Source organism: Macrobrachium nipponense, chromosome 44, assembly GCF_015104395.2.
Source record: "Macrobrachium nipponense isolate FS-2020 chromosome 44, ASM1510439v2, whole genome shotgun sequence".
Lineage (NCBI taxonomy): Eukaryota > Metazoa > Arthropoda > Malacostraca > Decapoda > Palaemonidae > Macrobrachium > Macrobrachium nipponense.
Window position 1 is genome coordinate 42,687,655 of NC_087221.1, and position 18,116 is coordinate 42,705,770.

Below are 18,116 nucleotides of genomic sequence, written 5' to 3' on the forward strand. Positions count from 1 at the left end.
ATATATATATCTGACAGGTAAGTTTCATGAACAAAAGATGATGTACTAACCTGCTTTCAGTACAGGCTATGAAATTAACGCAACTCTTTTTCCTGAATGGCGGCGCATTATGGTCTTTGTATGTTCTCTTACTAATAAAAATTACATATTTACCCTTGTGCGCTGGTGCTGGCTCTGCATTTTCATTATTTTCATCAATATCAAGCGCCTTGTCAATGGTCCTTTGTGCTTCTTTCAGCGCTGACTTGGCTAGAGAAGTGAAGCCTGCAGTGTCGAACCAGCTCATGGTGTTGCTCCCTTAAAATATGAAAAGGATATGATTATCTCCACATCAAAGCGTACGCGAGTACAAGCCATTTAATTCAGTTTCAAAAGGCAATCTCTTTTTATAATTAGCACCTCAACTAAAGATTCTTTGGGGGTCTGGCTATCTGACCCTATTTTTTAGCCTGCACTTAAAATATTTTCTGGATGTCTTACAGTTAATCGTACATAGTTGCAGTTCCTACCCAGCACTTAGCATTCAATTTAAAAGATTTATCCTAAAGTTGATTAAAGTCGACCCTAGGCTATTCAGGATTCTGGATTTGTGGCTTCACCTATTCATGGATTTTTCTGTGGAACGTATATAATACACAATATTGCATAAAATTTGCCTATTCAAAGTGTTATTTTTCATATGGTAATCTCACTCTTTACTGTATTTTCATATAATTTTCATGACTAAATGCATTTTTTGTGATAAAACTATTAATATACTCAGGGTATAAGCACTTTTTAAAAGAGGGTTTTTTTTGAGGGGCGTCAAGTATTCACAGGGGTTGTGGTACGCATTCCCTGTGAATAACGGAGGTAAACTGAAGCATATCTAAAATGTTAGCCCAGCAAAATGTATTTATAATATTGTAGCCAATGAGTAGTGGTGTCCATTAAGTTAAGGTAGTACTACAAGATTACAAATATTGTAATGTTTCTTATCATGTAATTTCAAAACTCTTATTATGTTACTTATTTTAATGCCAAAAAAAGATACTGATTTCTGTCGCTAGATGAAAATGCTCTGGTGTAGTTCTGTAACAAATTTATATCCCTTTGGGTATGACGTTTTGTTATAATTTACATCAAGATGTGTTCTTTGAACGATTTATCGTTATCAAAGGACAATGTATGTGTAAGATTTTAGTGTAGGCTACATCTATATGTTGTCTTTATTAAGGCTTGCCTCCATAGGTTGTAATATGGCTTATTTATAGCAGCTGAACTGTGCACTACTGTAGACATAACTGATCAATTGTAGCACATAGCAGCACTAATATTTGCACAGACATAACCTTACACTAAAAATCTTAACATTTTATCATTAACCAATAATATATGTTCAAAGTTCACTGAATGCAGTATGTATCTCCTAAAATATACTCTGTTTTTTTCCATCTGTCCATCAGCCTGTGGTGTTTGCGCATAGTAACACTGCGCCCTGGACTTTGAATAATATCCTATTTCGAATATTAACGATGTAATTTGCATACAGTAAATTATTAAAACACTTTTCAGTTGCAAATGTACACCCAGATATCTTTATTTACCTAAAACTTACACATAGCGTAACTATTTAAAGCCCGGGAGTCAGTGTTAACCATGCGAAAACACCACAGGCGGATGGACAGATGGAAAAAACAGAGTATAGTGAATTTATCCATACCACAATTCAATTACCACAGTTCAGCTGCTATAAATTAGCAGTAATAGTCTGCTAAGACAGGAAAAAATAAAGTGATAAGATACAGACATGGGCTACAATAAATTTTTAACATAAATTACCCTTTAAACAATAATATAAGATGTACATCTCCTAACCTAACCTAGAATAAAAGGTCCTACTTGAACCAAGAGAAACCACATTTAACCTATTATTATATTATATATATATATATATATATATATATATATGATATATATATATATTATATATATATATATTATATATATATATATAGTATATATATATATTGTGACAAAGTGCCAAGTATCTGGTTACTACACTTACCATTCATTAATTGTTACCTCACAACAGCCAGACACCTGAACCCTCATCACAGGTACTAAACGACTGAATACTCTAAAGGCAACAGTGATCCCTTAACAACTTACCAGTATTGCAGAAAATCAGACTAAGTCCATCAAAACAAGAGAGGTAATTTTGTAAGTAATCAAATTAATCAAAGGGCATCACTCCAACAACAACTTTAAAAGTCTAAGTATTTCCCTGATTTCAAAAGTCTAAGTACTTCTCTGGTTCTAAGTCATTTCAAGTTAATTGAAGGAAAACATCAATTACCACTTTATATTTCTACCTAAACTAATCATAATTAAATACTAGTGTAAAATAAAGAAAACACTTATAAAAATTTTAAATACAAAAATTTATTATCAAACTCAAAATTTATTATATGAAAATTACTGTTACTTGAAAACAAAGTAAAGTTTAATTAATTCTTGAATCAATTAAGTAAAATTTAATCAAAATTAATTTATCACAAAATTCAAGAAAATTAATTCAATCAAAATTCAAAAGTGTTAGGCAATAATTGAAATTTGAAAATTAATTCACAAGTGCTAAACAATAATAAAACTTGAAAAGAATTCTAAGTAAATGCAAATTAATTCACAAGTGTTAAACTGAATTAAATGTGCAACGATTAATAATGAAAATAACTAAGGCAATTAAATTGTGAATGCAAATAAAAACACAGAAAAATGTGGAAAATACCAAAATTGCAAAAAGTATTAATTACACAGAATATAAAATAAAAACATACACTTCAATAAGAAAATGGATAAATGCACAAAACATAAAAATCACTTCAATAAGAAAATGGATAAATGCACTTCAAATGAAACAAACACAAAACACAAAAATTTGCAATGTATAAAAATGTAAATTTCACTAAACCATTGTAACTATTAGTTACTAGTTCTCTAAACCATCGTAACCAATAGTTATTAGTTTTTACCAAACCACCGACTATTAGTTATTAGTTTTTACCAAACCATCATAACCCTTAGATATTAGTTGAAACTAATAGAAATATAACACACTTTACCTTATTGGTATACCAATTTCTTTCTTCAAAAAATTCACCAATTCACAGAAGTAGGTGCCGTTACACACATTTGTAAAATGTTTGTTCAGATTCCACAAAAAGCACTAAATAACACTAAATAAACTCAAATCTGAAATCAAGTTACGAGTGACCATTTTACGTTACGTTAATATCAATTATGGCGAGAGAGAGAGAGAGAGAGAGAGAGAGAGAGAGAGATGTCTGAACGGAACGCGGTTTTAAGATGTAATGACATTCTTCTCCCTTACGGAAGCTGGACTGTGGAGATGACACAAAACGTTTTGGGCAATAATTCTTCCAGAAGCTTCGAAAAGTGACGCAACTTTACAAAGAAACTGTGAAATTTGCATGTGGCATTTGGCAAAGACATACGTGTATAAGACAAGTTATGAATGAGTCAGCTCAACAAAGTCACGTACCCGATCAAGACAGAAATAGAGCGATAATAAAGACTAACATGTTTTTAAAAAAACAACGAAGACTCGAGCTCCCTTAATCTTGAGGTCTCTTATCAAACGTGTTGACAGGTTAGGAAAGCAAACGGAGATCTCGGAGTTCCTCTAATCTCAAGGTCTTCTCCCTTACGGAAGCTGGACTGTGGAGATGACACAAAACGTTTTGGGCAATAATTCTTCCAGAAGCTTCGAAAAGTGACGCAACTTTACAAATAAACTGTGAAATTTGCATGTGGTATTCGGCAAAGACATACGCGTATAAGACAAGTTATGAAAGAGTCAGCTCAACAAAGTCACGTACCCGATCAAGACAGAAATCAAGCGATAATAAAGATTGACATGTTTTTAAAAACACAACGAAGACTTGAGTTCCCTTAATCTCGAGGTCTCTTATCAAACATGTTGACAGATTAGGAAAGCAAACGGAGATCTCGGAGTTCCTCTAATCTCAAGGCGCTGACATAATAGGGAAACAATCCTAGTTTTGAACAGACAAAGCAAATCTCTCTCTTTCTACATTCTACGTTATATATTCTTTTTATAATATATAATGCAGAAATCTGAACACACATTTTAAACATCCTAATTCTAAGCTATCTAGGAATCTGGAAAAATGTTGCCAAAATCCTCTACATAATATTTTATACAGTCAAAGAGGGGATATATGCATTTTGAAAGTAGCAATATATAATACTGTGTATATATATATATAAATATATATATATATATATATATATATATATATATATATATATATATATATATATATGTCATGAATAAAAATTACACCAATAATAGCTAGAGATATTTCATGACCTATCCTAACCAAGGGCACCATTTCCTACCTTAGTCTACCCTGCAGCAACTTCAGAGTAGACCAGGGTACATTTCACAGTTGCACATTCGTTTCGGTGTTTCATCCCTACATTTTGCTGTTATTGTTTCACTATTTCACTCCATACCACTTACCCCTACAGGTCTTAGGCTATAGAGTAATTCTCCCACTCTGTTATGACACCAGGCTATTATCAGGCTGTGACAGTCTAACTTGGGATAGGACCCCTTACGATAAATACCCATCACCATATTTACACCAGGCTATTATTGGGCTGTTACCCATCCATGGCAGGCTATGCAGAATACAACGGTTAGGCTATGACAACCTAACATGGTCTGGGGCCTGTTATGATTGTAGGGGTATAGCCTATAATAAATACCCATCACATTAATGTAGTACCTATTAGGGGGGAACACCACAGTCGATCCAGTGTCATGGCGTGGCTCAGCCTTATTCACTTGATATTTAATTGGTGAAACATGAATACAATTGCATCTTTAAGCATACCATTCAAAAGACTGAAGTTTCATCAACATAATGTGATATATGAAAGCGCCATACGAACTAAAATAAGCACGCGAGGTCTTCGTAAAATATGTTTTCAAGGCAGTTTTGAAATCCAATATGGCAGCAACCGCATGACTTGCTGTTCGTAACCACAGCCAAGCCACCATCTTTCCCAGCCTTCCCAGCACTCATTTGAATAATGTTAGCGTATACTACATATATGTAACGTTTATTGATCTTACTCAAGATTGCAGTTGTAAGCAGCACAATATAACAAAATTTTGTTGCCTATATTAGTGAAAATATGAAACATTTTATTCCCGTGGTCATGGTTTGAACTGAAATTCATTTTTACCTTCTAATCGGTGGTTTTATCCTCACTGCCATCACAACTGAAACTCCACAGTGCTTATTTGACTGTAATTATACACATTTTGGTCTTAAATCACTCTAAATTGCACTTGAACTACGCTGCGGTTCCTGGTTCCTAAGCGCTCACTCCACAAACAGTTCTGGGCAGTACACGAGTATACGGTTTATGAGGTGCAAAGCTTTATTCCCTTAATATGTTATTGTCATGATACAATAAGTTTGTTCATACTTACCTGGCAGATATATATATAGCTGTATTCTCTGAAGTCTGACAGAATTTCAAAACTCCCGGTACACGCAGTGGGCGGCCAGGTGGTTAGTACCCATTCCCGCCGCTGGGAGGCGGATATCAGGAACCATTCCCATTTTCTATTCAGATCTTTCATAACACTGTCCCCTGAGGGGAGGTGGGTGGGTACTTAATTATATATATCTGCCAGGTAAGTATGAACAAACTTTATTGTATCATGACAATAACATTTTGTTCATGAAACTTACCTGTCAGATATATATATAGCTGAATCCCACCATTGGAGGTGGGAAGGGACAGAATAGAAGGATTTTAGGAAACAAATTACATGCAGATGATTGATTGATTGATTATGGAATTTAGGGCATAGCCCAAGCGCTGGGACCTGCAAAGGTCATTCAGCGCTGCAGTATTATATGGTTAAACGAAATGAATTAGATGAATGAATACCTGAATCAATTAAAACTTCTCACACAAATGACCAACTAAAACTGCAATTTAAAAACACCGAACGACACACAACAACCAGGACCAAGACGATCTCACATCACATATCAACCAAACCAAAACCATTCACTCTCACTGAAAACTACTCATACTGCAACCAAAGAATCCCACAGCCGAAGTCACGCAAACACGCAAAACCAAATACATAAAAAAAAAAAAAAACCTGACATGCATACATCCATTCAACACCATTTAATCTTTTTAAAAATTAAAAAAAACAGCAAACAAAATTTTTAATAATAATCAGGTACTTAAAATGATGACTATGAACAAAAATACAAAAATAAAATCAACATAAAATAAATAAAATCAACAAAAAATAAAATCAACGAGTTAAAATTTGCCATCAATTAACTTCATAAAAAATCCCAATACATTTTAAAAAACTCACTAGTGCAGAAATATCTGCTTTGTCATCTAGAACATCGGCAAGAGATTTTCCATCAAGGTGGAATCTCTGCCTTTGTTCTCTGTAATGTACACAATGCACCAAGATGTGCTCCACTGATAAGGTTGCTACATGCAGATGATTGACATCTTGGTTCCTTACCTGTTAGTATAGCTGACTTCGTGATTACTGTCACCCCAAGATCTGCTTCTGCTTTACTAGAGCTCTCCGAAGCAAGGTAGTGACCTATATAGCTGGTGATTCTAGATGATCTGTCAACGGGAGCGTGACCACAATGTGACTAGACCATATTGACCATACTGTGAGGGCAACGAAGCTAAAAACCACCACCTGACCTAACTTATTGAAGTTAGTCCCATAACTTCTAGGCTAAAGAAAGGGAAAGCGCCTCAAGCGACCAACCCTTCAACAATAAACCAACACCATAAAATCAAAAGCACACCTATCCCTTTTCTATAGGATAGGATTCGTGCTGCTTCCTGCCCCCATAACATTTCTGCGGATATGTATGGTCCTAGCGACCTCGCAGTTTTTCTCATATGCCGTCTTCACATCCCGCAGGTAATGAGAAGCGAACACAGAGTTGCTTCGCCAAAAAGTAGCACTTAGGATATCGCTGAGTGCCATATTCTTTTGAAACGCCATTGAGGTTGCGACAGCTCTCACCTCATGGGCTTTTACTTTCAAAAGTTTCAGATCACCATCTGGGCAGGACGCATGGGCCTCCCTGATGGTGCTTCGTAACAAGAATGCCAGTGCATTTTTTTGTCATAGGAAAGTCGGGTCTCTTAACAGAACTGAAGGACCCCGACAGTCTTTAGTTTTCTGCAAATAAAACTTGAGAGCCCTGACAGGGCACAGGACTCTCTCTGGCTGTCGTCCAATGAACTCTGTTAACCCCTTGATTTCAAAGGTCTTCGGCCAGGGGTTAATTTCACTAACCCTTTAGCTGAATCCCACCATTAAGTTTTCTTACATAAGAATCATACGCCTTCCACTCAAGATCCGTCAATTCCTCACACTCGATGCATCTATCGTTCAACAAACATACATGACCTCGACATTTCATGCACACAGAGTGACGGTCTACTGAAGCTTTCGGTAGCCTCACCTTACATTCTTGCACACCACACACCCTGAAACTAGTAGAACTAGATCCAGACATCGTATTTAAAGAAAAGTCAAGGCCAAAATCCAAATCAAACCACTATCGCGTATGCCAAGCCAACAATCCAGTCCAAAAAAACCAAAAGTCAATCAGGATACTCAAGGCAAAAAGAAGTTTTCAAAATCCTAGGCGGAGGTCTGGAAACAGTTGTTTACAGACCGGCGACAGAGAAAAATCTGAATAGAAAATGGGAATGGTTCCTGATATCCGCCTCCCAGCGGCGGGAATGGGTACTAACCACCTGGCCGCCCACTGCGTGTGCCGGGAGTTTTGAAATTCTGTTGGACTTCGGAGAATACAGCTATATATATATCTGACAGGTAAGTTTCATGAACAAAATGGCAATTTGTCGAAAATTGTATTTTTCCTAACTATACAAACCTGAGGTCCTTTACACTAGGAAGATTGCTTTAGCGGTAGCTGGAACGGTCGTAAGCTTCGAACAAGGGGTAACGTAGTTAACTACTTGTCCGCCAGTGCGCGCGCCGCGCGACTGGGAGGAGAGGAATCACTTTTGCTTTAGGCCCAGGAAAATGCAGAGTGAGGGGTGACATGAGGTGGGACTATGTGTAAAGGACCTCAGGTTTGTATAGTTAGGAAAAATGCAATTTTCGACAAATTGCCATTTGTTCCGACACGTTATACAAACCATCGGTCCTTTACACTAGGAAGACTCACTGATTGGTGGGAGGACCTGAGTCTTAAAGAACAGACTGGTGTTCGTCCAACCTTGGATACCCTCCCTGGTCGTAAGAGCAGAGGGAGGGATCCCAGCCTCTGCCCAATTGATTGGGGTGTGTACCACAGGATCAATGGTCAGACCTCTGGACCCAAGTACTAAGAAAGAGGCAAGCGTATCTCTTAGTACTAGCAAGCAAGAACTTTGTTCCTGTTGCAAGAGGCAACATAAAGTTATGGGTTTGTCTCTTGTTGGCATCCACTTCACCCCCCCTTGTAGGAGGAAGTGGAGGATATTTACACCTATCCCTAATGAAAGGAATAAGCTGGAGCTCTGTCGGGTAGCTTACCTGCATCTTTTCCTCTTCCAGCATGGTGACGACCGAGACCCTCTGCTCACGGGTAGAGGGAGAGAAAGATGGGGAAAGAGAAGCCAGTCACACTCTCATTCACCACATTCATTCTTTCAATCACACCAAGGAATCGATGCTGTTCTGCCTGCTAGGGTGCTGGGTAAGCTTACACAACGTGTTGAGCAGCCACCACAGGTCCCAAGGAAAAGGTATCCAAGGACTTGTGGGCAATATCCAGAAGGTAGAAGGAGGTGAAGGTGGTCTGGTTGGACCAGACCCCAGCCTTCAGGACCTGCGCCACGAAGAAGTTCTTGCGGAACGCCATTGACGGGGCAATGCCTCTGACTTCGTGGGCTCTCGGACGAGGGGGACGGGTGTCGTCACTACCATCAGTCTCGTACGCCCTCCTGATCACCTCACGCAGCCAGAAAGAAAACGTGTTCTTGGATACTTCTTTCTTGGTAACCTCGGTGCTAACGAAGAGGCGTCGACACTCAGGCCTGAGATGTCGAGTTCTCTTCAGATAGCGCCGTAGCGCCCTCACAGGACAAAGCAGCATCTAATCCGTATCGTTGTCGGTGAAATCCAATAAGGAGGGGATTGTGAAAGACTCTAACCTGTCGTCAGGGATCGACGGATTTTGAGTCTTGGCTACGAAGTTCGGGATGAAATCGAGCGTCACAGATCCCCATCCTCTGGAATGCTTAACGTCATACGAAAGACCATGAAGTTCTCCTACTCTCTTTGCCGATGCCAGGGCCAGCAAGAAGAGGGTCTTAAGGGTCAGATCCCTGTCTGACGACTCTCGGAGTGGCTCGAATGGTCTTCGAGTCAAACTCATAAGGACGAGAGTTACGTCCCACGCAGGGGGCCTGAGTTCCCTGGGTGGGCAAGACCTTTCGAAGCTCCTCATAAGCAAGGAGATCTCGATCGAATCCGAGATGTCCAACCCCCTCAGTTTCAGGACCAGAGCCAGGGCGGATCCGTATCCTTTGACTGTGGGGACTGAGAGGAGCTTCTCTCAGAGAAGAAAGACAAGGAAATCCGCTATCTGCTGAATAGTGGCTCTGAGAGGAGAGAGACCCCGTCTACGACACCAACCACAGAAGACAGCCCACTTTCCCTGGTACACAGCTGCAGAGGACTGCCTGACGTGTCCAGCCATCTCTGTTGCTGCGCTGCAAGAAAAGCCTCTCTTTTGCAAGAGATGGTGGATAACAGCCAGCCGTGAAGTTGAAGGGACTGGACTGCCTGGTGGTACCGTTCCACGTGCGGTTGGGCGAGAAGGTTGTGCCAGGGGGGAATCTCTCTTGGTGCCTCCACTAGAAGAACCGGCAGATCCGGATACCAGACGGCCTGCGGCCACCTGGGGGCCACCAGGATCATCCTGAGGTTCGGGGTGACCAGCACTCGACTGATCACCTTGCGAATCAGGCAGAATGGAGGAAAGGCGTAGGCGAAGAGGTTGTTCCAGGGCTGTTGAAGCGCGTCCTCTGCAGCTGCCCATGGGTCCGGCACAAGCTGAAAAGAAAACCTGAAGTTTCCCGGGTGGTGAACAGATCTACGACTGGATGTGGATGCCCCCACAGGTTGAAGAGCCTTTCCACCACGTCTGGGTGTAGTGACCATTCGGTCCCTATCACCTGATCCCGATGGCTGAGCTTGTCCGCTACTACATTCCTCTTGCCTGGAATGTAGCGTGCTGACAGCTCTATCGAGTGAGCGATGGCCCACTCGTGCACCTGCATTGTCAACTGGTGCAACGGGAGAGACATCAGTCCCCCCTGTTTGTTAACATATGCCACTACTGTGGTGTTGTCGCACATCAACACCACCGAGTGTCCCACCAAGCGGTCCTGGAACTCTTGGAGAGCGTAGAACGCCGCCTTGAGTTCCAAGACATTGATGTGAAGGTGCTTGTCGTGATGGTCCCACACACCTGCAGCCAGCAACTCCTCCAGGTGTGCGACCCAACCCTCGGTAGATGCGTCTGAAAACAGCAACATCTCCGGGAGGGTGGGGGGGGGGGGAGTGCTGAGAGGCACTCCCTTTAAGAGGTTCCTGTCGTCCAGCCACCAAGCAAGGTCCCGTCTCACCTCCTCCGTGAGAGCCACGGGGAAGTACGGCGGATCCTGAGCCTGTGACCAACTCTCCTTTAGTCTCCACTGAAGAGACCGCAGGTGAAGATGCCCGTGAGGGACTAACTTCTCGAGTGACGACAGGTGGCCGATCACGACTTGCCATTGCTGAGCTGGTTGCTTCTGTCGAGACAGAAACCGAATGGCTGCCTCCCTGAACCTGCTGATCAGCAAGTCTGCGGGGAAGACTTGCTCTGCTACCGTATCGATCAGCATGCCCAGGTACTTCATCCTCTGCTTGGGTTCGAGATCGGACTTCTCGAAGTTTACCACGATCCCCAGATCGCGGCAGAACTTGAGAAGTCGATCCCTGTCCTGTAGCAACTGCGAGTGGGAGCTCGCCAGGACCAGCCAATCGTCGAGATACCTCAACAGACGTATCCCGTTTGAGTGGGCCCAAGCAGACACCAGAGTGAACACTCGCGTGAACACCTGTGGGGCGGTTGACAGACCGAAACAAAGTGCCCTGAACTGGTACACCGTCCCGTCGAGGATGAAGCGGAGGTACTTCCTGGAGGACTGATGGATGGGTATCTGAAAATACGCATCCTTCAGGCCCACCGAAAGCATGAAATCGCTCCCCCTGATGGAATCGAGCACAAAACGTGCCGTTTCCATCTTGAACCGAGTCTGGCGAACGAAACGGTTCAGGGGAGAGAGATCTATCACCGGGCGCCAGCCCCCCGATGACTTCTCCACCAGGAAAAGGCGGCTGTAGAAGCCCGGTGATTGGTCTCTTGACGATTTCTACAGCTCCCTTGCTCAGCATGGTCTGGATCTCCTGTCGAAGAGCGATGTCCTTTGTGGATCCTTTGACATAAGTCAGGGGTTGGATCGGGTTGAAAGTGAGGGGTGGCCGAGATTCGAAGGGTAGTAGATATCCCTCCCGAAGGACGTCTACTACTCAGGTCTCGGCGCCGTAGCGCTGCCAAGTTGCCCAATGGCTCGCCAGGCACTCCCCCACTTTCGGCAGCAGATGAGGGGGAACACCGTCCCTAGCGTTTCCCACCTTTCTTCGACTTCTTCCCTGCCGATCCTCGCGAGGAGGGGGGCTGATTTGAGCCCCCCTTTGCAGAAGAAGAAGAAGACAAAGTCTTTCCTCAGGGTTTAGACGTGGCAGCTGTCTTAGCCCCCGAGGAAGCGCTAGCTAAACTCTTTGGTTTAGCCACAGTTCGAGGCTGCCCAGCCGCCTTCGAAACTGCCTGGTGGAGAAGACGGTCACTGTCATCAGTGCGCCGTCTCTCTACCGCAGCGTCCACCATCTCGTCTGGGAAGAGAGAGGAGGAACTCCGAACCGGTCCGTTGCGTAGCCCGAGTGCCGCCTCACGCCCAGCCCCCCTGGATATTTGTGTCAGGACGGCGTCCCGACGACAAAGAACCAGGTTGGCCCACAGGTTAGCCGTCTGGTGGGCTAGGTAGGAGATGGCCCTACCTCCAGACTGGCAGAGCCTCCTGAAAGCCGGGTCTTCCTCAAGGGCAGAGCCCCCGAAGTTGGCTGTGACTTTCGACACTGTGAGAGACCACAGGTCGAGCCAGGAGACCGCCTGGAATGCTGCCATCGCGGTAGATTTCAGGCCCAGTGCCTCTTGCTGTGAGAACCATAGGTTCTCAGACAGGAGCTGCTGCAGAGACACACCCGGTGTTAGCCTAACTAACCCCGGGTTAACCTGTTTAGGCGGCATCGGGTCCTCGGATGGCACGTAAAATCGCCGCTGTCACTGCAGAGGAGGAGGAAGCAGCTTCGATGACCGGCCCGACCTGAGCGAGTCCTCCCGTCCAGAAACGAGAGATTCCACCTGGTCGAGCACTGAGTCGGAAAGCTGGGATCGAGGCAGACCCACTGTCGGTCTGGGTTCCCTCTTCAGGCCCCAGAACGACTCGAGCCGGGACGTGGGCTCGGAAGGTGGGAGCGGTGATCCCTCCCCGAGGTCGTTGTGCTGACGAATCAGCGCATAACCTCGGCAAAGTTCCTCTGGATCTCGGGGGTAACGGCGTCTCGAGGAGTAGGACCATCCAGTCCCTCCAACAAGGCCGACTCCCGGGATCCTCCTCCTTCAGAAGGAGGAACAGCAACAGACCCCTCTCGGTCTCCTCCTGTCACTTGTGTGTAAGTCCTGGCCAATCCCAGGACCGAACCAGGCGTGTATGTACTGCATCGTGACAGGATCACGAGAGGCGCGCCCCTCGTGATCGCTCCTGGGTGTCTCGCCCCTCCCAGTGAAACCCGAGGAGATTGAAGGCACTGGAGAAGAAAACCTGACGCTCCCTCCACGCTCACCGGCAGAACCGGTGGGCTTGGAGGGCTGCAGGCGATCCCCAACCCGCGGTGGGGATCGAGCTGCAGGCCTGGTCGCGCCGCTCGCCCGAGGCTGGACTGAGCACAGCGGCGCCGGTCCTGTGCGTCAGACGAGCTGCTGCCGCTCTCCCTACACGACCGGTCCCTGTGGCTGGACCGGTGTGTGGGCTCGCGGCGCGTCGAGCTGCTGGCACCAGCCGAGGCTGGTGCTAGCGGCCGGGGGGACCTCTTCCCTGCCTCAGCCCGTGGCCGGTCAGCGACCGTCACGTCCACCCTGGGTACCGGCAGGTCGCTACGGGAGCGGCCGCTGGCCTGGCGAGAGTCACCTGAGCGGCTCTCACCGGCCTTCTGCTCCGTGCCGCGGTCTTGGTGCCAAGCGAACTCTGGCGCCAAAACTTTGACTGCACGGTCTCCCGGGGGAGAGCGTACACTCGGGATCTCTCGCGAACGAGAGACCGAGCCGGATCCTGGCTTAGCGGCAGAGCCGCTAACACCAGGTGAGGAAGGACCGGTTTCGAAACTCCTCTGGTCCCCGCCTTCCTCTTCCTTGCGGAAGGGGAGGCGGGCCCCGCTCCCGAAGGAGCAGGAGGACCAGCAGAAGGACCCCCTGTCTCACCGAGGCGAGACGGGCCCTTAGAAGCTCCCGAAGGAGACTTCTTGCGGGGGGGGAGGGGGGGGGGAAGCAACCTTCTTCTTCTTCGGGTTGCGAGCCTTAGAAGTTGAAGGGGAAGGGGCGGCAGAAGACGACGAAGCAGACGACGAAGACGAAGACGACACCTTCCTCCTCTTCTTCGTCAGCTCGCGCAGGACAGTCGTCAGGTCCTCCATCCAGGCCGGAGCCGGGGATATTGCCGAAGCAACACGGCCCGACTGCACCTGTCCGGAAGGACCTGGGACTGGGGAAGACACACCGTGGGCAGGACCAGTATGGACAGGGGCAGGAACAGCAGGAACAACAGGAGCGGTAGGAGCGACAGGAGCAGCAACCATCTCATCAGCGGCAGGAGCGGCAGGAACATCAGCAGCGGTACAAACATCAGGGGCAGCCAAACCATCATCGAGAACCAGATCATCGGCAGGTACAGCAGGTACGGCCGGTGTAGCCATCAACTTATCGGTCTCGGCAGCCAGCGGAAACCTGGGAACTGGTGGTCGGTCCAGGGGCGAGCTCTTGGGATAGCGGAAGTCTGGGGCAGGCAACACGAAGAACCCAGGCAGCGGCGGCATCCCCCCCCTCAGTACGGCGGCGACCGGCCCTTGGACAGCAGCAGACGGCGTCACCGACACAGCATGGGGAGTGTAGACCAGGTGAGGGGGAGCGGCATAAGCACGTGGAGATAGTGGTGGTCGTAGTGGTGACTGCTCCATGGGTTACCGCCCCAGACCCCGCTAGATGCTGCAGCAGCCCCTGGATGCTAGGCACGCCCTGCAGTCCAAGCGCAGCACACACCTGTCCAAGGTCGTCACCCACGGATTCTTACCTGCAGGAGCAAGAGTTGGGTTAGTTGGAGGGGTTCCCTCACGCACGGGGGGGGGGAGTGCCCCACCCCGAACACACGGAAGACCCCTAATACAATTGAATGTCCGGGTAACGGGCGCCCTCCTCCACACTCGACCGATCGAGAGAGGAGAAGGACTCCGAAACCCCCCCCGAAGGGGAAGGCAACAACCTTGGGAGCTGAGCGGGAGGAAGGAAAGAAGAAGTATCCGTAACCAAGGGAGTCGCAGGAGAACTTCCCGACGACTCCCTGGCAGGCCTTCTCTTCCTCCTCCCCTCGTACAGCACCCACTGCGCCTCGGACCAATCAGAACACACATCACAAGTATTGGACCGAGAGCAATCGCGCCCTCAGCAACGTGAACACAATTCAATTGGGTCCACCTCTAAGAAAGAGCGAAAAGCCCCACATCAGCGCCCATCCACACCAGGACAAATTCTACGTGAAGTGGTAGGGCGCGGGGAATTATCATCACCTTCCATGATAACAAAAACAATGAAAAAGAGATACCGTACTTACAGTCACTTTTTCACACCAAACAAACCAGAATAAGGTACACAAATACTCAAAGCGAACGACGATCAGCGGGCAGAGAGCGCGACGAACACGTCTTCACCCAACACGCCCGAAAGCAAAAGTGATTCCTCTCCTCCCAGTCGCGCGGCGCGCGCACTGGCGGACAAGCAGTTAACTACGTTACCCCTTATTCAAAGCTTACGACCGTTCCAGCTACCGCTAAAGCAATTTTCCTAGTGTAAAGGACCGATGGTTTATATAACGTGTCGGAACAATGTTTACTTTAATCATTATTTAGTTTGACTTTACATTGTTACTTCAAAATGTTTTTTTCATTCATGTCTATTATCCCTTTTTTGCAACCAAATTAACCCCAAAAAATTACAGATATTTCTGAAGTACATATGAGCAGATGATGGCAAAATGACTCATCGTTGCCAATCTAGTGGAGCTTCACACATACGCTGATGCATTTATAAACTGTTTCCATGAATTCTAGTTGTCACAGTAATGCAGTAATGATAAAATTGCTGTAATATGTATATATACTACAAATAGATACGCTAATTTCACTTATTTCCCCGGTTTTGTGTAAGTCTTATACCCAGTTTGGAGGGTAAACACATACCAATTGGCAACACTGATAATCAATTGAAGAGCGCAAAGAACGCCTCAGGTATTGTTCACAACCAAAACTGTTGATATTTGAATCAGGAATCTAGTTACTTTTTCAACAATGATATTTTCAAATTAATAATCATGAATATGTAAAAATGACAATTTGTCGAAAATTGCATTTTTCCTAACTATCAAACCTGAGGTCCTTTAACAATAGAAGTAGCTAGCGGCATGCTGGAACGGTCGTAAGCTTCGAACAAGGGGAGAACGGTAGTTAACTGCTTGTCCGATCGTCGCGCGCCGCGCGACTGGGAGGTAAACAAATCACTTTTGCTTTTGGCCCATGCAAACTACGCAGAGTGAGGGGTGGCATGAGGAGGGACTATATGTAAAGGACCTCAGGTTTGTATAGTTAGGAAAAATGCAATTTTCGACAAATTGTCATTTGTTCCGATACGTAATACAAACCCTCGGTCCTTTAACAATAGGAAGACTCACTTCTTGGTGGGAGGAATCTGAGTCTTTTGATGAACAGACTGGTGTTCGTCCCATCCTTGGAATGCCTCCCTGGTCGTAAGAGCGAGGGAGGGATCCAAGCCTCTGTCCGATTGATCGGGTGTGCACCGCAGGATCAATGGTCAGACCTCTGGGCCGAGTACTAAGAGAGAGCAAGCGTATCTCTTCGTACCAGCAAGCAAGAACTTGTTCCTGTTTGCAAGAGGCAACACATAAAGTATGGGTTGTCTCAAGCTGGCATCCACTTCCGCCCTCCCCCTTGTTGGAGGAAGTGGTGGATATACGCTCCTATCCCTAGTGAAAGGGATAGGATGGGGCTCTGTTAAGTAGCTCACCTGCATCTTGTCCTTATCCAGCAGGGTGACGACCGTGTCCCTCTAAACCACAGGTAGAGGGGAAGAAAAAGATGGGAAGAGGAGCCAGTCACACTCTCATTCACCATCCATTCTTACGGTCACACCAGGACTCGATGCTGTTCAGCCTGCGAGGGGTCTGGGTTCGCTACACAACGTGTTGAGCAGCCACCACGGGTCCCAAGGAAAAAGATCCAAGGACCTGTGGGCAATATCCCGAAGGTAGAAGGAAGGGCATGTGGTCTGGTTGGACCAGACCCCTGCCTTCAGTACCTGCGCCAAGGAGAAGTTCTTGTGGACAAGGCAGCATCTCCTTCGCATCGAAGGCGGTGAAGTCCATTAGGGAGGGGATTGTGAACGACTCGAACCAATCGTCAGGGACCGAAGGGTTCTGAGTCTTCGCTACGAAGTTCGGTACGAAATCGAGCGTCACGGATCCCCATCCCCTGGGTGCCTGACTTCGCAGGAGAAGTCATGCAGTTCTCAGAGGAAAAGAAGGAAATGTCGCATGACCTATCCCTCTTCTCTACTTCGGTGATGTCCAGTACCCATACTGGTCTGTCCGTTAGCAACGAAGTCTCTCGCCTCCTCCTATCCCCATGCAGCGAAGTTCTCGGTAGTGGATAGGACACCGACACTCCATGGTGGGTGTCAATGGTATGGGTACTGTGACAAGCTATTAAAACGAAGTAATGGTTGCTGTGTAACAACCGAACTAAGTCAACAGCGTAATTCGTAACTGACTCGGGCGCTCTGACAGCTGCCGACTGACTGCGTTCGGTAGGAGGCAAGTTGTCAAAGCATCCGAGTAAGTCACGTGACCTTCGCCTTTAAAGGGTTATGCCGAGAGACCAAACAAATGATGTATTTGTTTGTCACCAATGCCGGACAGCGAGGTGATGATTCTCTTAAGGCATGTACCCAACAGGCGAAAGTCAATTGCCTTCTAGAGACCGAGGTCCCTGAAGGTAAAACATCTCATGTTTGTTGAATCTCAGCTAAGGAGAAACAACACTATGTACCGTTGAAGACGAAGGTAGGATATTGACTGCAACCTACGTTCTTCACATATGAATCGAGAGAAGGATCTCAAGATTCATAAACCTGTGCTTACAAATGACTGAAAACGCTAAACCGCTATTTCATTGCTGTCCGGTGAGAAGTCGTAGTTGCAATGAAAGCGGGGCGTTCTTCGGTAATGAAAACACAGGTGAAAGCCGCCTGAAGAACTGCTTCTCATGGGCTGAACATTTGGAGGTAGAGCTGTCAGGTCGGAGAGTAGGCGATGTCTTCTGACACATCTTGTAATTCGGGTTGAACAATGAAACAATTGTACACCTACGAATACGAGATATTTTGAAGACAAACTCAGATGTCTGCAAAATCATTCGCATTATCGCAGTGCGATGCAGCGGAGACTTGTACAGACTTCTGTTACCGTGCGGTAAACAGAAAGATGAAAGAGTCCAAGAGATATCTCTGTTGAAAATTCTCGCAATGTCGAAGGCGATGGAATCT

The 18,116-nt window shown here is 46.0% G+C and overlaps 1 protein-coding gene and 1 long non-coding RNA gene across 8 annotated transcripts in view; one reads left to right on the plus strand and one right to left on the minus strand.

The window, feature by feature from the left end:
• Window positions 1-1,777, plus strand: part of LOC135204246 (uncharacterized) — a 73,973-nt gene extending 72,196 nt beyond the window's left edge. For all 4 annotated transcript variants that reach the window (XR_010312147.1, XR_010312148.1, XR_010312149.1 and 1 more), the window contains one exon: window positions 239-1,777. This is a non-coding gene — a long non-coding RNA (uncharacterized LOC135204246). The remainder of the gene's footprint in view (window positions 1-238) is intronic.
• The window catches only part of LOC135204242 (TATA element modulatory factor-like), a 77,979-nt gene that overhangs the window by 54,028 nt on the left and 5,835 nt on the right, over window positions 1-18,116 (minus strand). For all 4 annotated transcript variants that reach the window (XM_064234355.1, XM_064234354.1, XM_064234356.1 and 1 more), the window contains exon 2: window positions 154-297. In XM_064234355.1, coding sequence (XP_064090425.1) covers window positions 154-286 — 133 coding nt within the window. In that variant the 5' untranslated portion in view covers window positions 287-297. The remainder of the gene's footprint in view (window positions 1-153; window positions 298-18,116) is intronic.